The 22,552-nt window shown below is 42.5% G+C and overlaps 1 protein-coding gene across 1 annotated transcript in view; it reads right to left on the bottom strand.

Moving 5' to 3' along the window:
* pde8a (phosphodiesterase 8A) overlaps positions 1-22,552 on the bottom strand; it is a 37,551-nt gene that overhangs the window by 3,857 nt on the left and 11,142 nt on the right. Inside the window, 16 exon segments of the mRNA XM_079286537.1 lie at positions 1,595-1,793; positions 1,890-2,025; positions 2,134-2,182; positions 5,266-5,430; positions 6,349-6,419; positions 6,602-6,679; positions 7,657-7,699; positions 7,795-7,846; positions 7,985-8,073; positions 8,742-8,882; positions 9,295-9,373; positions 9,617-9,705; positions 10,008-10,062; positions 10,228-10,284; positions 11,449-11,639; positions 14,719-14,775. Of these exon segments, the coding sequence (XP_079142663.1) occupies positions 1,595-1,793; positions 1,890-2,025; positions 2,134-2,182; positions 5,266-5,430; positions 6,349-6,419; positions 6,602-6,679; positions 7,657-7,699; positions 7,795-7,846; positions 7,985-8,073; positions 8,742-8,882; positions 9,295-9,373; positions 9,617-9,705; positions 10,008-10,062; positions 10,228-10,284; positions 11,449-11,639; positions 14,719-14,775 (1,551 nt within the window).

Here is a 22,552-nt window from a genome sequence, read left to right as displayed (position 1 = left end):
TTGTGGGCAGATTGGACACATTGTTGGGCATTAAAAGGAAAAGTCTGGTATATTAACACCTTGGTTTATAGTTCTGAATGAACAACTATAGGTTAAAAGCTGACACAGCATAACCTTCTGATACATTGTCACATCCCGCTATCAACACAGCTGTGACGTGCTTCCAGTTTAGCCTGCAGGTTGAACCAGGAAGCAGCTCTACATTGTGAAAAGCAGTTGTGACTTACAATTAGGATAATAACAGCTAATGTTCACCTCATTGAAATGCATGTACATGATCCCGAGCTACCAAACACATGTAAAAAGTTGCACATTTCTATTGTCAATATACTATATTTACATACAGCATTATGCAGTTACAAAGAAGTGCCAGATCAAGCAAATACAGAGAATCATTTAGTTAAGTGTGTAACAATTGCAGCTTTTTAATCAAATTTTGACCCTAATTTTGAAGCTACCCTTCCAAAATATTGACTTCAATATTAACAGAAATAGTTAATAAAATGGATTGAACAGTAATAAGTATATAAAATGTAAGACCATCAAAAATAATTCCTCATTTTCTAAATGAATATGCAACATAACAGACCTACTAACATGTATGTAGATCTCCAGGGATTCATTAAACCTGGGTGATGTAACTTCACAGTTCACTGGCTAAGATCAGAAATAGACCGTTTGGTCATCAGCTTAGCCAGTGCACGGCCTCAACTAGTTACTGAGCCACTGACACACTTGGCCAAACACCAAGACTCTCTCGGATAACGCAGCCTCAGACGGGACATCTGACCCTCAAGACTGAGCCGAGAGTTGCGCTTGATAGTAGAAAATCCCAACATCTAGATCCTGTAGTTGTTTGGGCCCACAACCAAAGCAGCGGTGAACAAAAGGATGGCAGGCTCCAACACACACTAATGCTAAAAAATGTTGACTTCCAGGAACAGCCATGTAGCTTCACATCTACCCATGAACTACAAGTTCTGACACCTTGTTTGTCTCTCAAATCAAACACATAAAGAACAAGTATATACGGGGCATAAGGTTTTTTGTATGTAGCATTGACTTTGACATAACAGTTGCGAACAGCACTCAATGGGCAGAGTGGCTTCAACATATTGAAAGGTAAAAACCAAAAGAAGTGTAAAGAAGTTTTGCATTTGTATTTACTTACCAAACACTGACAGCGTATTTATATATTTCATTAAATAAATGCCTCCCTGATAAAAGCTAGTAATGGGTAATAATAAGGTGCTGCAATGAACGATTTTATTCATTCGCGATTCATTTGTCAGAAATTTTCTCAATTAATTAATTAACTGAAATAGAAACATGGCAATCACAACAACATGGTAACCCAAGGTCACATCTTTTATGTGCTTGTTTTGTCCACTAATTAACAAACAATGTGTATTTAGTATCACATAAGACAAAGAAAGGCAATAAAAGCACACATTTTAAAAGCTGGAACCAAGTCTGTCATTTTAGTTGGATAGCTATGGACCAGCAGCAACATTCTGAAAGCAAAACTTGTGATATGTTTTGCAAGTTTGGCATGTATTTTTAAAGTGGCATTCTTAATTCTTACTACATTTACCTTGACCCTCTCCTTGGAGAGAAAGTACGCCGTTGCATGCAGGACATCAGCTGCATGAGAGGAGTTGTGGTAGGAGTTACTGGAGTGGTAGTTAGCTTCAATCAGTTGGAGCCAGGAGCGCAAAGTGGCCTCAGGGCAGTTTAGGAACTCGCAGACGCCAAATCGGGAGAAGATCTTCATGCCCAAGTAAGTCAAAGGCCTGCAGCAGGATTCAGCATGGTGGTTTAACAAAAACTCTTACCAAATCATTTGACACTTTTCCTCTGATAGCCCTTTAACTCTGTTGTTGCCTCACCTCTTCATGGTTGCAGCCTCCAAGTTGACGATGTCAAAATCCCATGAGTCCTCATTCTCCATGGTCTGGGCAATACGAGGGGGGATGTCATTTAAAGTCAGAGGAGTTGTCAGGTGACTGGGGATATGGTGGGCCTCTGTGAGAAAGGGAAGACGCAAGAGAGGAGGCATTCAGATGAAGAGAGCTGCTAAAACGTAGCACAGCACTTTGTGTCGTCCTCCCTTTATGCTTTACGTAAACTTACGTTTTGTGGACAAGGTGTATTCATTTCCTGACAATATGCGCAAACCATCCTGTGAAGAAGAAAGACAGAACATGTCAGGGAGTGAGGTAGCAAGACCTTCAACCTTCAACCTTTTTGAACAGCCACATGAGGAGTTCAGCTCAAGTGTTAACAGCATTGGCGTCACGTCTGTCAAAACACTGCAAAGGCCTTCAAAATAAATTTGGACATTGAAATTGTTTGGATGCTGTGAGACATTTGCTCTGACATCAGATCTGATCCAAAAGTCATGTGTGCTCAATTAAGCTGCTAGGAGCACCAACACAGACACAAACATCAGCTTGGACTTTAGAGTAGAGCAAGCTAGTTGACACCAGTCATGTTACTGGGACTTGCGCGTCATCAACCATCACTGATATTTCATTGACCCACGAAACAAGACGAATGACACCCGGATAAAGCCACAAGTCGGGCAGAATTCCTCTTCGAAAAATAGATTAGAATAGAAAACGTTAAACTGTTGAAACCCCTCAGAGCACGCGGAGTATTTGGACAGATCAAGGTTTATATCCAACTAAAATCCTTGATCCATAACTAGGTCCTAAATAGCTCAATGATTTTACCGGCGAAGAGAACAAATATTATCTTGTTAATCATATGTCAATGTGACTGAATGTCTTGTTGCTGCATTTTGATGAAGTTGCAGAAGGAAAAGCATTTAGACCAAGTCAAGAGCGTAACAGATTACAACAATACAACAATAAGAGCCAACAAAGACACGGCCGTTCAACATTAACACTTTTACGAGTGCGCTCTCATCTGTGCCATGACACAATATTTTGGAAGCTATGTTATGCTGACACCTCATATCGTCCCCACCCCGCTCACAGAGGGAGTGGAGGGATGAGGCAGCCAAGCTGAGCATTACCATATCTGTGAACTGTAATAGTTGTGTCAAAAAATAACGCAGTGATAATTCATGTACACGTGTCGGATCATTTTCAGTAAATTATTCAATTATGACATTTGTCTTCCTCCGGCCATGCTGCATGCTGTGAAAGCAAAATGGGGCTCATCAGTGGGGTAACACTTCATCACCCAAATAATCAAAGACTTCTCAGTGGTTTGAAGTACAATGCTCCGGGTCTTCGAGGACTGTGATTTGTAGATAATAAACTACGTGAAAATAGTTTCTAGCCACACTAGCGGCGTGGCTAAAAACAATAACAGTCGGTTGACCAATCAACATTCATTGTTCCCTGAGGATGGATCCGAATGACAATGGCGATCACCTGACTTTTCCTCTAGCGCTACAAAGAGGTTGACATTTGTGGTTTTGAGGGAAATATCTCAACATGGCATGAAATCTGGTCCAGACATTCATGTTCCTCGCGGAGTGAACTGAAGTTTTGTTGAACCCTTAACCCTCTAGTTCCATTGTCAGGTAAAATATACTTTGGTTTACGACCAAATAGCTGCAAAATTAACAACATTGCCATCAGCCTCCGCTGTACTTTGTGTTTAGTGCTAACGGGCACATGTTAACATGCAAACACGCTCAGGTAAGATGGTGAACCGAGGAAAATCGATATACTTGCTAAACATCAGCATGTTAGCTTGTCACTGCAGTGAGCATGTTAACAGTAGCATTCAGCTGACAGAGCTAGCGTTACTGTAGGCTCTTGTTTCTTATGTTAGCAACAACCACTGCAGCAGTTTGCATCCTTTACGGTTCATAAAATGCATCAATATTGTTTAAATGTGTCTCTTAAAGAATTACTGTGACAAGAAGCTACAATGAAGTCCTTCTGAACAAAAATATATTGTTATGTGTTGTAAAAACCCTCAGGCTATTGTGCGTCATTAAATTTGAAAAGATCATAAAAAAACAGAAAAAGTAAAGATGGCAGACATTACGGCCGCCACTTTTCTCACTGACATTTGTGTCACTTGTCAGCTATATCTGGGTGATAGGCCTATATCATGTCATTTTGGGGCAAGATAAATATATAATATATATATATATATATATATATATATATATATATATATATATATATATATATATATATATATATATATATATATATATATATATATAAAGATATATATATATATATATCTTTATATATATATATATATATACACATACACATACATATATATATATATATAAAGATATATATATATCTATATATCTTGATATATATTGGGTGTTAGTGAGTACATGGGTGTGTGTCGCAGAGTGAAATGTTTACTTCACAAGTGAAAAATGGAGAGGAGACTGGCTCATCTTTGACCTGAGCATTGTCTCATGTACACACTGGTTATTTTAAGACTCTCTCACCAGAAAGATGACAGCTCTTCCCTTAATGTTCACTGCCTCCTCTGAGTTCAGACCTCACCCAAACAAACACATATGCAACCAGACACCTCATAAACCAATACGATCGTACATAAGTAACGATCTAAACCTCAACTCACGCCTCGTGGTTTTCTGGTTTCATCAACCTTTATCACTTATGCAGAACAAATCTTTCTGAGGAAGGACTGTGTGTAATGCCTCCCTGCCTCTGTGTATCCAGAGAGCACATGTATAAGTAAAGCCATGCGTATTCATCTGATCCAAAGAACAGGATGTTTCCAGGCCTGTGGAGTCAAGAGGAAGAGGTTCATGTGAGTGTGCAGTGAGAGAGAGAGGGGGAGGCAGAGGGGGGGGGGGGGGGGAGAAAGAGAGGGCGGGGTAGGCTTTCCTCTCCAGCCTACAGGAGCACAAAGGACAATCTAACACTTCCTCTGGGGTTGTTGCCAAGACTGCCAACTTGGCACTCTTCCTACTTCTGTACTTCACCATTGCTGTCTGTTAATCTCTCTCTCTGTGTCTCTTTCTTCCCCGAATATGTACAGAGATCCTCACAAAAACAAAAGTCCGTGGACACTCCTGACTCTCGGTTTCTTTCATCTAACACATTACCATGGGCTTTCATGGTGAATGAACACTCATGTAGACATGCGTGTTATCACTGTGGAATTCTGCAAACGCTCTGACGTGTGTTATCATATGGGAGTCGATTAATTCGTAGCGGAAGGAAGCTGTTTGGGTGTTTCGTACTTCTCGAAGGACCCCCGTGCTCTACAAGGCCTTCTGCTTACCGTCATAAGCCCCCCTACGAGGTCATTCGTATGGGGGTCTTCATCCTTGGTGCCCAGCTGTGGGGAGTAGAGCTCGGTTGTCCGCAGGATCTCCAGTACCCGATCCAAGGCCTCTGCCACGGGCATAGGACTGCTTTCCTGTGCTGCATTGATGATGTTGATGACCTGGATGATGAAATAAGTAAGGTTTTATTTTTTTGGTAAAGCACTTTTCTTTTAAAAACCAAACTACAAAAAAGCAAAAATAATATATAATTAATACAATACATTTACTGGACCAGAGTGAAACAGGTTAATAAGCAAGTTCTGATAACATAACATCTGAGTAGTAAGGAAAATCGAGTAAGTTTTCAAACTAAAAGTTTGCCCTGACTAAAAAGCAAAACTATTACATCAAATAAAGAGGCAGTTGCAAAAAAAAGCTCTTTGTCTCGAACAATAGTAAAATAATAAAATCAAATCTTATTTCAATATTTCTGAAGTGACAAAGAAAAGAAAAGCCCAGTAGTGTGAAAGAAAATCAGAAGGTTCTAACAATGGGCACCTATGGTGAGGTCTGTAAGGATGTGCAAGAACACAAGTTTTAGCCAACTCTCTCTCTCTCTCTCTCTCTCTCTCACACACTCACACACACACACACACACACACACACACACACACACACACACACACACACCATCAGTGCTTTATTCTGGAGAGGATGACGCCTACAGGGACTGACTACACAGTCAAATGATAATGATACAGCAGTGGAACTGCTGTGTCTCATATGACCCATCCCTTGGGACTTTCTCTGTTTCTGACTATCCAGGCTGCAGACTACATAAACCACTAAAACAGCAGGCCATCCTGGTCTAACATGAATTCCTGTCTTATGCATGAAATGTGGCCTTTTATCAGCCCATCGGCACTTGACATGGTATGCGTGGCGTCTAGCCTTTGATGCGAGTAGCTGTACAAGAAGTGCTCGTGGCGTTAGTGGCAGTATTATAACCCAAGAGTTCAGTCATGAGATACAAAAACTTCAGTAGAAAATGCTAATCATGTGATGGAGTCAGGGAGGGATGATGGGAAGTCACTCACCTTGGTGATGGGAGCTTCTATTGTCATGGAGTGGATTCGGGCCATTGAGGAGTGCCTTCGCTGTGAGCTCCCTGGCAGGATGGAGGAGAAAATAAATAAATAAGACCCATATTGTAATACAACAACAAATTAAGCTGTAGTGTGTTTGCATGTGTGTCCAATCAACACTTGATGCAAAAAGACAACTGGGAAGGTTTCATAAGCTGACAAGTAACGCCCAGAGTTTCCACCATGTTTCTCCCTTCACTCTCACCATCGCTCCCCCGAGACGTTGTGGATCTTACGTCCAGAGAGCCTTTCCTCCGGTCTTTGTGTTTACTGGATTGGATGTCTGGGGAAAATATAACATCTTACATTGACATTCAAACACAAATATGGCGTGAGTTTAGTGACAAATCTAACTTTGGCCCCCCCATCACAATATCCGTGGCAAGTGGAGGTGATTTCTTAATCAGTCCAAGCTAAATTAATAAGTTAAGTTTTAAGTTTATTGTCATATACCGGTACATATACACATATACGAAATTTGTCCTCTGCATTTAACCCATCCATAGCTTATTGGGAGCAGTGGGCTGCTGAGAGGCGCCTGGGGAGCAGTTAGGGGTTCAGTGTTTTGCTCAGGGACACTTCGGCACAGGACACGTAGCAGCCAAGGATCGAACCGCCGACCTTGCGGTTGCCGCGACCCTCTCTACCCAGTGAGCCACAGCTGCCCCCCTTTTTTTTTTATAAGTTAAGTCACTTTGGAACTATCAGTACACACATTGCTGTACCGCTCTGCCACTCAGCCTCTGCTAAGCGGGCAGACAGCTTGTCGGTTTAATTTTGTTTTTGTGGGGACGAAGTATAAAGTAATAGAAAGACACAGAAGTCGGCAGGAAATGTTTTTGTTTCTTCGTCCGAGTGGACATACTGTGTATTTCAATAATATTCAAATGACAAAAAAATGTACGTTACATTTTTCTTTGCAATTTCTAAATGCACTAAAACACACTTAAGACTCAAAGAAGTAAATGAAGAAACAAAATAAATGAAAAACACCTGTCACTTTGAAAGACTAAAGAGAAAAAAAGAACGCTTTTAAGCCATTTTTCAAAATGGCAAATGACTATGCTGCCTAAACACTTTGGTAGGTTGTACCTTAACATTAGAAGCATAGGCAACCTTCTAATGGCCTGTCAGGAGCGTAGCTGCTGCATTTTGAAATCAGTTGCAGCTGTGAATTGGCTTTATGGTTGATACCACAATACAGGGCAGAGTTAAGAGCAGTCTTGCACCTACACTGGGAATTTTCAGGAGCGATCTTACCTGTTTGAGACTCTGCCTGCACACGTTCAATGGATTTATCACTCTGCATGGACAGAATAGAGAAGCACATTGATGCATGCCGGCCAGAAAGCTCCTTTCATTCATTTTTAAATTGGCAAAAGTGGAAACACGTCTTACCTTATTATTATCATTTAAAGGCCAGTTGATAGACACATAGTGTCTGATTTTTCTGTGAATGAAGAAAAGCTAATTAGTACACCAGAAAAAAACAATGGGATACAATCATAATCATCCAGTATAGTTATTCAGTTACTGGAAAGGTAATTTTCATGACACAAGACTGAATGAGCAACATCCCGTCACTCACCCTCCCTGTCCAATTACAGGTGTGATCTTCACATTTTGCTGAATGCTGTCTCCATTCTTCTTTTTGGCATAATAAATCCCCTGCCACTCCTGGAACATAACAGGGCAGACCCGAGAGAGAGGAAATTAAAACATACCGACACGAAATGTACAAAACCAATCATCATAATAACTACATACGATAGGGATAATCATTTGAAAATGTCCTAAAAGTGGGTGTGGACTGGGTGTAGCATGGCAGTGTTCAAGGCGTAGATTAAGTGCTGAAGTGGGGTAGGTCAAAGTATTTCAGAGAGCAGCAAGGTGCTTTAATGGGTAGGGTGAGCGCCACTGGAGTCCGTCGCGCTGGTTTCATGTCCCCCCCCAACTACAGGCTGCTGTGGCAGCTTGAAAAGACTCGTCCCGCTGTCAGCCTGTCTGAGACTGACCTTCGCTCTCTGTGTAGTAAGATTACAGCACAGCCATCAACCGCTGTTCTCATGCACATGAAACAGAGCTGCTGGATGGCCAGTGGGGCAGACTTACAGCGCACATGGATGCACGCGCACGCATGCAAGCACGGGCACAAAGGCAGCAGCAGATATCTGCAGAGTGGTCTCATTGTGAAGCGATAGTCAAAACTATGCATGTGAGAGTATCAACAATCAAGGGAAGCGGATCATTTATATTTCTGATGAGTTCTTGATGAACTAAACCACACTAAAAATTGCGTTTGTGCTGAAATGTACAGTGGAGTTGATTCAATGAATGCATTTTACCTTTCCTTTCCGTATGCAGGAATTTATTGTTTCAAGGAGATCAGGCTTATTCTTCTCACTTTTAGGCACTTCTATTATTTCCTTCCCTATTAGCTCGCCTCGTTGGTAGCCCATAACGGACTCATAGGCAGGGTTCACATACTGCGAAGGAGAGAACACAACAGTGGTCAGGCTTGATCTGAGATGACGGTTTATAAAATCCACAATGAGTTCGGACACAGTTACGATGATGGCATTCCATTAACCTTGCCGACCAAAACAATTCAGAGAGGCTGACACATTCGTTGCTCATTTCATTGAGCTCAGAAGCATTTTTCGTGTGAAATGAATAACGCAACGGCAGGCTGCACTGCTTTGATGCTAACAAAAGGAGCCATTCAGACGGACAGACACCTCAGCTATCACTGCTAAGAACTTGGATCACAAGACATGAACAGGCTTTTAAAACAGCAGAGAAGGAGGGAGAGAAAGAACGAAAGAGGAGAAGAGTGAGGACATAGTGAAGGTTTCACAACAAAGCAACTAGAAGTATTAAAGTTGATCAGAAACCCACCTGAATTACTTGATCTTCAGAAGTGATCTCGATGGCCTCTTGGCTTTGTTCTAGAGCTGTGAAAATAGCATTTCCAGCCCTTGTGGTGAAGAGACAACAGTAGAACAATTGTTGTTAACATATGCAACAAGCAGAAGCAGAGTGCTTCTATTTATATATACACATTTATACTTTGTAAAGAAAGAGTTTAAATTGGCATGATGAAGTTAAATTGTGAAAAGCAGACACTCTTTGTGAGGCTTTGCTCCAAGTGCAGCTTTGAATAAAGTTAGTACTGTACGCAACTGATCTAAAATGTCAGTACAACACTGACACGACTCACCTGAGTTTGAACTGCGCCCGCACTTCTCCATGCTCCAACTGTAGCAGCTCATTATAGCAGGCCATCATATTGGCATTCTCCACATATCTCTGAGGGTCAGAGGGCAACACGAATCAATCAAAGACAGATGAAATGAAACCATATTCATGTCAATGTATCCATTACAGGATTCGTTTTAGTGCTGCTGATGCCATGGGTAACAATGATTCAGTTACAGGGAACTCAATGCACGTCTCCTGAGCAAACAGAGAGGATTTACAATCCTTACAGGAATACAGAGTGAGTGTTGGGATAATAAAAAAAAAAGAATAATACAAACACAGGCAGCAGAAGGCTTACACATATGCGCACACACACGCGCACATACATGTTCACTTCAAGTGTCGCTCACCCTATTAAAGCCGGCATTGATCAGGGGCATCACAGAGGCTTCCTCTCTGTCTGGCCTTAAAAAGAGAACACACGTTATCACCCAAACATCGCTATGACAAACACTTCATACGGCCTCAGCTGAGTGAGACTACTTCATTCTGACAATACTCAGAGAGGGAGAACGACAAGAAAGGGGCGAAAGGGAGGGAGGGGGGGAGGGGTCAGCGAGTTGTACGTACCTTTTCACAACGGCGACTATCACAGTGTTTTCTGAAGAGTTGACCGCTCTAATTGACCTGGATGTAAACAGAGAGAGCCTTTTAGCCAGTGAGCAGGCTGTTGGAAAAGCCCATGGCATCAAATCAATGTATATTTCAGTTTTTCACACTCCGATTCTCCCCGGCAGGCAGAGCCCAGTGGTGGAGCTCTACGAGCAGGCCTAGGCCTCTGAAAGAATGCAGTGTACAGGGCCACTCATCCGCCTGTGGTTTCCCCCAGCCAGCGGTCATAAAGGCCCTTTAGTTCCCCATCGGAGCCTGTGCGTGTACACTGAACATATGGATTGGCCAAAATGAATGGGGTTAACATACACGCTGGGCAGGGCAAATGAATGTTTGCAAATGTGTTTTTGGTTTGGGCAGAGGCTAAAGATAGAGGGTGGTATGGGCAGGCACCGCTCATTTCTCATCGACATGATGGTAGCATGCAATGGAAGCTAGTGAGCCCAAAGTGAGCTGGCCATTTACCCCTGGCAGAGTCCACACGTGTTACCGAGTGCACTGTAACACGTGAGTCCGTCCGATCAAGATCGTCTGGTCTGGATTATGTCATTGGCCTCGGATGACAGTCACTAACAGACGTTAATCCAACCGTGTCCACTGTGATTCTCTACCAGGGGCACGAAGAACGACTGTGAAGAAGCTCAACTAATTTAAAAAATATATTTTTTGTTTCTTTTAATCCACATATCGATTCAGCTGTTACACCTGATGGGATGAGGGATTGAGAGTGAAAGCTACTGTAGTTACAAAGCGAGCAGACGAGCCTAAATAGGAACAATGGTTGAAATAGTTTGCTAAAAGTTGGATAAATGGTTGAAATCAAGAGCTAAATGGATAAAACCGTGAGCTAAAAGTAGTGAATAAATGGTTGAAACCTCTCCAGTGGCAGTATGAATGCTTGACGATACATTACTGGCAGTTTGATAGTATGAAAGCATTGTTAACAACATCCACTTGTATATAAATCAACAGTCTTAAGTAGCAACCATCTTAACTCTGTTGAAATGTCCACATTAGAACATGATGTGTGTAACTAGGTTCAACAGAGTTCATCTGACAGGGCTGTGGGGGGAACGCCAGATAAGAAAAACGAGCTGGGAACTGCTGCATAGCATCATTGTAGAAATACAACATAAAGTAGTTACATATACTTGGATGAAGAGTACGGGTGTGGCCTACCGGCATAGCGCTTCCGCATCAAAGTGTCTGGAATGTCTGTGGTCAATGATGACGAGGTCATGATGCTTCTCCAAGAAGCATTCAAGAGCCGACTCGGGTGTTCGTGCCATGCTGCACCTGAAGTTGGCCTTCTCACATGCCCAGCAGAAGCCATTACTCTGACTGTCCTCTTTGGCAAAAACTAAAAGTACCTGCAAAAAGAGAGATGACTCAGCACATATACCCAACTGAGGAATCTGTATTTTTAAGTGGCCTCTTGCAATGTCCTATCACCAAAAGCATAGAACTTACATAATACAGTTAAAGGGTGCTTTGTAAAGAGAGTACATATTCAAAGAGATTAATGTGTAATTGAAAAGTGGATAAAAACACTGACGGAAAAAAAGTGCTTTAAAAGATGCAGTGAATTTTCTAGCATTACAAAGTGGTCCAGAGACTGTCCTCATGGCAGGAGACTTAAAAAGTCTGCAAAGACGGAGGGGTCTCAGCACGTCTTGAAAACCGAGGCTGAGATGAAGTTTGGTTGATGAAGAACTTAAGCAATTAGATGATTAAAAAATATATTGTTAATTGTTAAGTAGTGTCTACATCTAACTTATAGCTGATGTAGACATGCTATATTTACGGCACATAGTCTCTTTGTTTGTTTTTTATTACACAGAAGCTACAGAATTTAAAATGAGATGGCAATATTCACGATGATAAAACATTTGAGAGCTACAGGGCTAATTGATATGTAGCCAATATCTGATACGAACAACTGACGTAACTAATCCCAGAAGAACAGCTTCCACCCTGCATTACAGAATCAGTTGAGTAAGAAACAAGAGACAAGAGAATGTGGTTTTGATGCCTCAGTGTAGCAACAGCTCTGAAGTCATCGTTGGTGCATTCATGCTCATTTGCGCCTGTCGTCCAAATCAGCCTCCGGCGTGGGCTTGACTGTGACCTCAGGCCTACAGCGGACAGGCCCTGATTGATCAGGCTCAGTTCGTACTCGGGTGCATCACAGATTTTGTTGTCCTCTGCCGTGATCTATGACACAATTAGCCGAGGTGGCCTTGACTGGCTGCGGCCCCTCCCACCGGTCTGCCATGGCTGGGGCAGAAAGTGCTGCTGCTGCCGTCAAACCAGCCATTGAGAGCGCGAGCTCTCTCTCTGGCAGCATACTTTCATATCACCCCTTACTTGCGTAAATACTGGACCAGGGATTTAGGCCCGCCTCCAAGAGCAGTGCTGCACTAAGAGTAGATTCATGAGTCACTCTCTCAAACAGACGTCATCTCCAACTGTTGGCAGGGAGCAGGACGGACGTAAAGAAGGGAAAGTTTGTTCTGCCGCCTTGAGTTTGCGTCCCACCTGTAAAATTGAGTTCGGACACAAAGCCTTGACTTTGTTGGTAAAAAAAAGTGGAGCCCCTGTCCTCCACACAATGAGGGGATAGAGGATTGGTTGTTTGGACAGTTGTCGGTGTGGCTTTATTTCCGTATGCAGCTTCAGGCCTGAAGCACAGAGCCCTTACGCCTGTGCGGGATGTTGCTAATGCAAACCATATTCCGCATATGAACATTTTCCCAACAAGTGTCCGGGTCATAAATACATCACCGCTGAGTCCTGCAGCTATGTTCGGTACGCACAGGGAATTAGATCAGAATTCCACATTGGGATGTTGGTAGAAAAGTCAACATTCCCGCAGAGGTGGAGGAAAGGAGTTATATAGGCCGAGATGAGGTCTCTTCAGGTCCCTGTGCTCAGACCAGACACCGAGGCCTCGCTCAGTAATAACACACCAACAATCTTAAAGTACATTCAAGCACAAATGCTTGTTTGTTTTTTTAGGTGAGGACATGCTGTTTATGGGCCAAAGAAACAGATGAAAAAGGCAGAGAAAGTAGCAGAGAGACAAACACAGAAAGAGGGGAAAAAAACAAGTTGCTCGAAAGGGGGTTGCGAGCATTTTGGCAGGGTCTGATCGCTCTGTCTCCAGAACATCATTGTTGAAAACAGTGAGGGACCGGGCCAGATCCTGTGATCAGCGAGAAAAGAGGAGGAGTGGAGAGGAGGAGGGCATGACAGGATCAGCTGTGAGTGACAAAAACAGGAAGGGGATATCTCTCTACCTCGCTTTCCTACTGTTGTCACACTGGAGCGCATCAGACAATAAAGCGGAGTCTGTGGCATTCAATGACAGGACGTCTAATGTATTGCTTTTCCTTTGACTCTCACCGACTTCATATCATCATTGTTACACTAAGGTTGGAGTTTTGTTTTTTAAATAGTTATTCGGATGTATGCACTAGGACTGCAACTAACAAGTGTTTCAATAAATGCTGTGATTTTGTCTGTGAAATGTAAAAAGTAATTGTGATAAAATGCCCATCAGAATTTCTCAAAGCCCACAGTCACGTCTTGCTTTGTTTCTTAAACAGTCCAAAACCCAAAGTGTTCAATTAACTACAATATCGGACAAAGAAGAGCAGCAAATCTTCACATTTGGACAGCCGGGGCCAACAGAGGTTTGGCATTGTAGCTGGAAAAATGTTTGAAACAATTAATCAATTTTCAAAATAGCTGACGAAACCAAAAGTAAATTTTGTACGTTCTTAAAATACATTTTATTCTTCCTAAAAAGCGTACTTTCCGAAGACTCAAACTCTTCACTCAACAAGCAGCAACGCATGCCAAAGGAACAAGAACAGAACCAAACTGTATAATGAACCATTGAACGTCAGAGAATGTCCTCTTTGCAGTGACGAAACATGGTCCATGGATCCTCTGTGCCGTTCCTCCATAACGTGCATTGTTCATTATGGTATGTTCTTGGTCATAAATGTTTGGCCTTGCTGCCTTGACAACCCAAGGCTGCCTCGCACACAATACGTCCATTAACAGGTTGGTTTTTTTCTTCCTCTTCTTTGAATGTTTGCACGGGTACTTTTTCTTCCCTTTAATCTCTTAGCGAGGTGTGGTATCTTTGAGAAATTCAAGATTAGGTCGAACTGCAAACACAAGTCGGTGACGTTTTGAAATGCTATTACTGGAGAAATGCTACCAAATATTGACAGTCACAGCAAGTTTAGCTCCACAGCTCGGCTAAAAGCCCCTAAATGATATGAGCATAAACATTTCACTGGAGCACTTCTGTTATTCCGTGGAAAGCCTTAATACACACACACACACACACACACACACACACACACACACACACACACACACGCACGCACACACACACGCACGCACACACACACGTTTGGCATTGTTTTACGATACCTGAAGTGGGTCTTTAAATAACTTCATTGGTCCAAATTGCACCTCTGTCAATGTGGTCTGAAAGACAAGAAGAAGAATACAAGGATGAGAAAAAGAATCATTTCAGAAATGTGATATTGTCTCAGTTATTTCATATTTGTTGACATTGCTTAATCATTGTTGAGACCCCACTGCGGTGTGTGTAATAGTGATAATCAACAATAACAAAATCAACCACTTTCTGACCTCATTAAAACAGTGTGTACAAAAGTATTGAAGTGAGATTTGGGTTATTAATGAACACATTTATCAATTCACAGACAAAGAAATGTACAGTATGTTATCCTACATTATGTGTGAAGTTCCTTATATTATTAGGGTTATTAGTGTGTATTTCCATTTCATTCCACTCCATACCTCTACTCCACTACAGCTTTGTTGACTAGTTCCTTTACAGATTTTATGTAAATGATAATTACGTGATCATTTAAAAAAAAATTGTGCTTTCAGAAAAGTCCTTTTCTTTTTAATTCTCATTAATTTTCAATGCAGGACTGAGTGTCTTATAATTTTCCCGGCTTGTGCATGTACGGCCTCAAATGTATCTGAAGGCAGCGGTGCAGCTGGTGAAGAACTTTTTTTGTCATTGTTGGGCAAGATACTGGCGTACAGGTGACGACCAGTGCAATAAGTGACAACACAACTTATTAAAGATCTATTTTGATTTTATGGTAAGAGGATCTGAAAACTTCTGAATACCACCACTGACTGAATCAGCAAAAACAAATGCAATGTCATTTCTGATTCAAATGTGCAGTAGAGGTTTTCAACTCATTGCTTTTCCCCTACACGAGTTCACTCTTTTCTGTCTGCAAATAATTTAGCTTCCTTCCTGCTAAATGGAACCCAGCTCAGGGGTTAGTAACCATAGCAACCAAGCCCCTCGCGGACCGCCATCCCTCGAGAATTCCTCTTCTCCTTAAACAATCTACACATGTGAGGAGGAATACAGAGAGGAATTTTAGAGCGTGCCGAGCAGCAGTAAATCACTTCTTGTTGAATAGTAAGCAGTTTTGAAAGCTCCATTGAAACAACAACAAAAAGGGGGGGGGGGGGGGGAGGGGAAAGCTGATTAGCCCTCCGTTGTATCCAAATTGACGTCATCATGACACTAGGCCGTTTGTTGCAGCTGTCCGCAAGCAAGTAGTGTGGCATCAGGATGGCTACAAGCTGATGCTCTGTGATCATCTGATCTTTCACAGACACGGCTGGTCACATGGTAAAGGCTCATGTGCACTTGAGAGACAGCAGGCATGTGTGCGTGTGTGTGTGTCTGGCCATATAATAGGGACTAACTTATGGAAATGCCACATGTTCTTCCGAGAGGGTTTGAGCAAGCAAGACCCAGTTTTCCTGTTGTCAGATGTGATTTCAATGACTCGGACCACTTGTGTCACAACAAATAACTCACTTAGCTTTATTAATTTTGTTTCGAGATTCAAACCATCCATTCATTCATTTTCCAGTGGAGGTGAAACAAAACTCTTTAGTGGACTATTGCTGGGTAAATGTCACAGATGGTGGCCGCGCAAAACATATACCACACGTCGAAGTCGTGTTTTCCGCTGCCATGCCGTTTGTTGGGGAGCTAGATTGAGGTCGGGGTCTTGACGTATGGAGTAAAGCCACAGAGCCTCCAGCGAGCTGAGGCCCAGCTACAGCAGCGGTCTGTCCCCGCGCAGGGAGACTTCCTTCTGTAACTGACACTGACACAACCAATGCAACTGCAGCTGAGGTTGTGTAACTAGAATAGCCTGCCACACACACGAACACAGCTGAACCAGTCTGCCCGCCTCTTCGGGCTACGCACTCCTCTTGTACAGTGCGCACACACACACACACACACACACATCATGCTGGCATTCGACCAGGGGCAAACAAAGCAGGGGAAGTGAGAGAGCATGTACTCGTTCCTGCCTCTTGCTGTATGCTGCCGTGTTGTACCAGTCGCACCGGGATCCCTCGCTCTGTTGACATGAGCCACTTGTTAATCAGACGAGATTTGTTTTGAGCAGTGGGGCACAAAGCAGTTCCGAGTTGAATCCAATGCATTGTAATCCTTGTAGGTTGTCTTGACTGACAGTTTTCTAGTTAAGCTGTGTGATAAATCAACATCACTGTTGACTGACTCTCAGTGGAGTCGTACAGTATCGCGATTATTTCATCGTGCTATTGTTCTTTAAGTGTTTTTTGGAAAATGAATGATTCAAAGAAATATGTAATTAATAAGCGACATTTAATTGTTATGCATTTCAATTAGTTGATTAAAATTGCCAAACCCTACTGCATCTGTTAAATTTCTAGTTTCCAGGGTCAAACTTACTTCACATAACCCCCCCCCAGACAAAAATGAGCTGTAGGTCCTTGTTGACCTCCCCGTTTTTCTCACCATCTGAGCACTGTGTACATTCAGTTGATTAGGTACACCTAGATAAAACTAACGCCGTCTAATTCAACCATCCTGCAACAAAACGGACCTTCAGGAACGTGATAATAATAAGTGTTTTATATAAGGTGCATCGGTCACATCAACGCCAAAAAGTGATTCGTTTAATAAGGTCAGGATTTGTTCTGATACCAAGCCGACAAACGACTAAATCCCTAATCCTAATTACAACAAGCCAATGTCCACACAGTGAGCCTGGGCCCTCTGAGGGTTCTGGGGGCTCTGGGGCAAGTTCCTGCTTTGCCTGGTTGGTAAACCCAGTGAGCATTCAAGTATCTTAAACACTGGAATTCAAAAATCAAAAGCTTGTGAGTGGTCCAATACAAAATATCCTCAAAAGGTCAATCTGTGAGGTGACAGTTTCCAGGCTGACAGCTTCAAACGGTCTGACGTCATGTGATGACACCGCTGCTCCTCGCTCAGGCCAGTGAGACCACATCAGAGCTGCTGGGTGTCTACAGTCATCTCCAGCAGCATTCAGGACAGTCTGCAGTCTCCTGCTACTCTCATTCAACACACATAATGTATTTACATAGCGGAGTTGCCTCTGAACCTATATTCCTCCTCCTCCTCCTCCTCCTCCTCCTCCTCCTCCTCCTCCTCCTCCTCCTCCTCCTCCTCCTCCTCCTCCTCCTCCTCCTCCTCCTCCTCCTCCTCCTCCTCCTCCTCCTCCTCCTCCTCCTCCTCCTCCTCCTCCTCCTCCTCCTCCTCCTCCTCCTCCTCCTCCTCCTCCTCCTCCTCCTCCTCCTCCTCCTCCTCGTCTCACACACTGGGAGAGTGGCTTTCCACTAAAGTGAAAAACAGGAAATTGGATGACATTGTTTGGTGCGCAGATGTCAGCAGTGAGAGATAGAAAGAGCTTCCTCCACCCCAGAGCTGGGACCAGGATGCAGGGAATCTTGGGATGCCTGCTCCTTAGGACAACGCGCATGGCGGTTCACTAACAATCTCCAGATCCCTCGCTTTGAAAGATCTCTCTCTCTCTCTCTCTCTCTCTCTCTCTCTCTCTCTCTCTCTCTCTCTCTCTCTCTCTCTCTCTCTCTCTCTCTCTCTCTCTCTCTCTCTCTCTCTCTCTCTCTCTCTCTCTCTCTCTCTCTCTCTCTCTCTCTCTCTCTCTCTCAGCACTTCTTCAGTTTGTTCCTCCTTAAAACTTCTCCACATGTGGTTGAGTGGAGTATTATATGCAGGGCTGATGACGCCACGCAGTTAGACGAGATCAGCATTTCTTCCTTAGAAGAAGTCAACGTGCTGCCGTGCGTTTGTGTTCCTGTCCAAAAGTGTGAATCAAATGGAGATGAATCAATGTTCTTCATTAGGTCTGATTAGAGGGGAGCAGCCCCAGCCACAGGTGTGGACGTACACTGTGTACCAGACAGACAGACAGAGTAACTCTCACACACACTGAGCTAAGTGATGGGCTAAATGGCACCGAGTGACACATCAGCCTCACCACACGCTGAGCCACTGAGATTGTGGTGCTAGCTGCCCATGCTGTGTGAGTTACATCAAAGGGAATAATTCACTTTCATGTGTGGCCACATACATTTGCTGGCCATAAAGCTGCGCTGAAACAATCGATAATGCGGTTTCAAACCAGCAACCACCAGCCTGGCTAACACCTCACCAACTCCAGTAAAAACGTTTGTTTGTTGCAAGAATCACATATACTACACACCCTTCGGATTTTAACGCTTCATAATTTTATCCTAATAGACATTTGTCTGAAATTGTCATAATTAGCATATGGACATGTTTTGTGGGGTGATCTTTGACCACCAATTTCTAATCAATTCATCCTTGAGTTCAGGTAGACATTTGTGCCTAAGAATTCCCCTCAACATATTTTAGAAAAATATACAGCTTCTATTAGGCCTGCAATAGACATGCAACCTGTCCAGGGGGTTTTCGTGCCTTTCGCCCAATGCATGCTGGGATAGTATACCTCTATCAAGCACAGCTATGTACTCATGTAGAGGACTACATATCGAAAACATTTTTGGCAAATATTCAAGTCCTTCCTTTTATGGTGGTAGCTACAGTAGCTCTCACTTAGTGTACACGTGTCAGTGCATTGTGGTATATTTTTCGTTCAGTATATACTGTAGGGTACAATTCTCACCAGACATTCTGGTGCACCATAGTGAATCGCGAGCAATTTTGGACACAGCAAGGTGGTGTAGAAAATATATAGATGGATAAATACAGCGGGTGACACCTGTCTCTGCAATACAAACTTTACAAAAGTACAACATTTTGTTTGTGTTTGGTTTTTAGGATAAACAAATCAGATGCACCATTATTTCATAATCTTCAAACCCCCTTTGGTTCTCGGCCCGGTGTGAAGCCAATGATGATTAAGTGGCAAAGTGATGATTAAGTGCTAGAATTCAGAGCTCAATGTGTTGGCATTTCTTCGTAATCTCTCACAAGGGATTTCATTTTGTTTGTAAATAAAACATGTAATAGGAATTTCTACCTGCTCTCATTATTTAGCATTGCTTTAATGAAGTAGAAACTAGGCCACTGTGGATCGGTTTGTCCCAGAACAGCCTTGCTCTGTCTGTCTGTCTGTCTGTCTGTCTGTCTGTCTGTCTGTCTGTCTGTCTGTCTGTCTGTCTGTCTGTCTGTCTGTCTGTCTGATCACACTACAGAGGAAAGACCGACCTCCTGGAACAGAAACTACAATATCCTGTAAAGAACATGCTCTAAAAGAAATATTTTATATTTCTTAATGTGAAAACTAGATGTTCTTTTTATTATTCATCTAATATCTCCCAATGCTTTTTCTTGTTATTCAATGTGTGTCAGATGCAATGTCATGAGATGAGCAATGTACCTCCTTTCACTTTCTACGACAATATCATTCAACTGTGTGCACATGACATGATAACTGGCTAAAGTAAATAAGCATGCATCTTAAATGAACTCATCTACATTTGATCTTCTTTTACGCTCATTTAATGTTTGTTATCGGTCTTACAATCTTATGTATCAGAAAACAAATAACTCTTCATCCGTCTGATTAATAATTGAGTCTATAAAATGTCAGAGAGAAAAAATAAGATCATACCTAAAGTATATAACTTGTTTACATTATAAGAATTAAAGTGAAGCAGCAAAATGCTCATATTTTGAGAGGCAGGGAACTATTTATCTATTTTTCCTTGAAAATACCAGTTAAAAAAATCAATAGGCTGTTGACCTATTTCCAGTCAATCAACTAATAAAGTAATCACTTAATACTTTCAGCCCTGCTTTGGGCTGCATTTCATTTTTTTAAATTTTTTTTAAAAAAAGACCAACTATAGAATTTGCAAAGTGCTTTATAATTGTTTTTTTTTTATTGACAAATTAACTAAAAAAGAAAATCTTTTAGCAGGAAAACTATCCTACTGGGCATCACAACAGAGAGCAGATAGAAAAAAATGTGCAATAAGACATAATATCATCATATTGCCCCAAAAGTGAGTCCACATGTAGATAGTAAGAACAGCAAAATAACACGAAATGACACTTTTTTTTTTTATACCTATGGCAGTCTACAAGGATATCTCCTCCAAGGACAAACAATCTGCAGCTTTTTCCCACCCTGCAGCTTCATATCATATCACACGATTGACAACCTGTTCCGCCATGTAAACCCAAACATACAATTTATCAGGTGACTATATGGCCTGCAATGTTAAACACTGATATCTGTAGCTATATGTCCCCAATCCTCACATTGATGGACCTGAGGCGCACAAGAGAACCATTATGGCTGCGTTATGATTTCCAGGATCTTTCCAAATGAATATCACAGAGGGCAGTGGAAGTGAATTTTGTTCCAGGTGTGCAGTGTTACCTAAAGATGCCAGCAGCTGCTGACTTAAGCTCTGGTATGTCAAGTAATGGTAAGTTGGTCTGGTGAGTCTGGTAAGTCTGGTAAGTCCCAGAAAGCTGCAGGTCTGCTGAGACCCTCAGCTCATTTAAATCAAGATTGAAGACCTTTCTGTTTGCTGCTGCCTTTAATTGAACCACATTCAATTCATATATTAATCAATTTCCTGCATTTCTGCATTGTACGACTGGATTTTATTTCTTACACTGTTTCTTTAATTGTTTTTAAATCTCCTTTTCTTTTGCCTTGTGTTTTGATGCTTTTAATGGTTTTATGTGAAGCACTTTGAATTACCTTGTTGTTGAAATGTGCTATACAAATAAACTTGCCTTGCCTAAGTTAATAATTTGAGTAACAGGCTATATGCTGGCAATACAAGCTTCTGCCACTAGATAGAATACACCCATAGAAAAGTAATACACGTTACATGGGGCAACACAGCAAGCTGAAGTACGCTTAGAGAAGTCTTATAAGCTACTGAAATTCTTCCGCGAGCTGTCCCAAATACAGCAATCTCTAATCAGTCAAAAGTGCACTCTCACTCACACACACATTGTTTCTCATGCAGTGCTTCCAGAGTACGCCCTGACCTTTATTCTGTCTGCAGTGACATCCCTCCTACCTCACCAGATAGTGCGGAAATTCAAGCATACGGGAATGCGCACACACACACACACACACACACACACACACAGAGGGAAGACACCGAGTAACTCACAGGAGACTGAACTTGTCCTGGAATTCAGTCCCAAACGCCCTTGAATGACGTCCGTGGTTTAAAAATACAGAGTTTGCAGAAAATGGATAGGTTACTTCATCCTTGGTGACCTGTCCCGGTTTCTCACTGGTGTCCCACACCTTGCAAGCATCGCCTCAAATATCACACAAAAGTACATCACATGTGAACTGCTGCAGTTAAGCAATCTCTGTTTTTTCTTACAGTTCAACAGAGAATAATGAGAAATGGATATTTCACGTTTTATACTGCTCCTACAGAGAACATCTGTGCTCATGTTCTTCCCTGAAATAGAACGTGCATTTACATTCTGCATGTTTGTGACATCAGAGTACATTGATTCCCTCAGCTCGTGACGCTGCCTATAGGCCTGCTTGCATGCCTTGCATCCACCGTGGGGCGAGTGTGTATGTGATCCGTGCGTCACTGTGCCAGGGAGAGTAACTGAGGCCCGGCAGTGGAGCAGCTCCTGCCGACAGGCCAAGTGACGAGGGTAAGAGACTGCGCTCAGAGCCCTCACACACTGGCCCACAGGGACATGTGAAGACGAGCAGAAACAGGGGAGAGACGCACTCATTAAACTTGGAGAGAATACCGTTCGCTACGTCGCTGCATGTAAGCCAACTGCCAAACTATGGTGGTGAAACTGAGGCTGGGATCTCTGTGGTTTCAATTCAAAAGACAGATACGATTTTAATGGGATGTCCTCGACCCAAAATTTGTCTCACTTTTC

This window comes from Melanostigma gelatinosum (genome assembly GCF_949748355.1).
Source record: "Melanostigma gelatinosum genome assembly, chromosome: 2".
In the NCBI taxonomy this organism is placed as follows: domain Eukaryota; kingdom Metazoa; phylum Chordata; class Actinopteri; order Perciformes; family Zoarcidae; genus Melanostigma; species Melanostigma gelatinosum.
The sequence above is the reverse complement of the archived record's forward strand: the minus strand, read 5'-3'. Positions and strand labels throughout refer to the sequence as shown.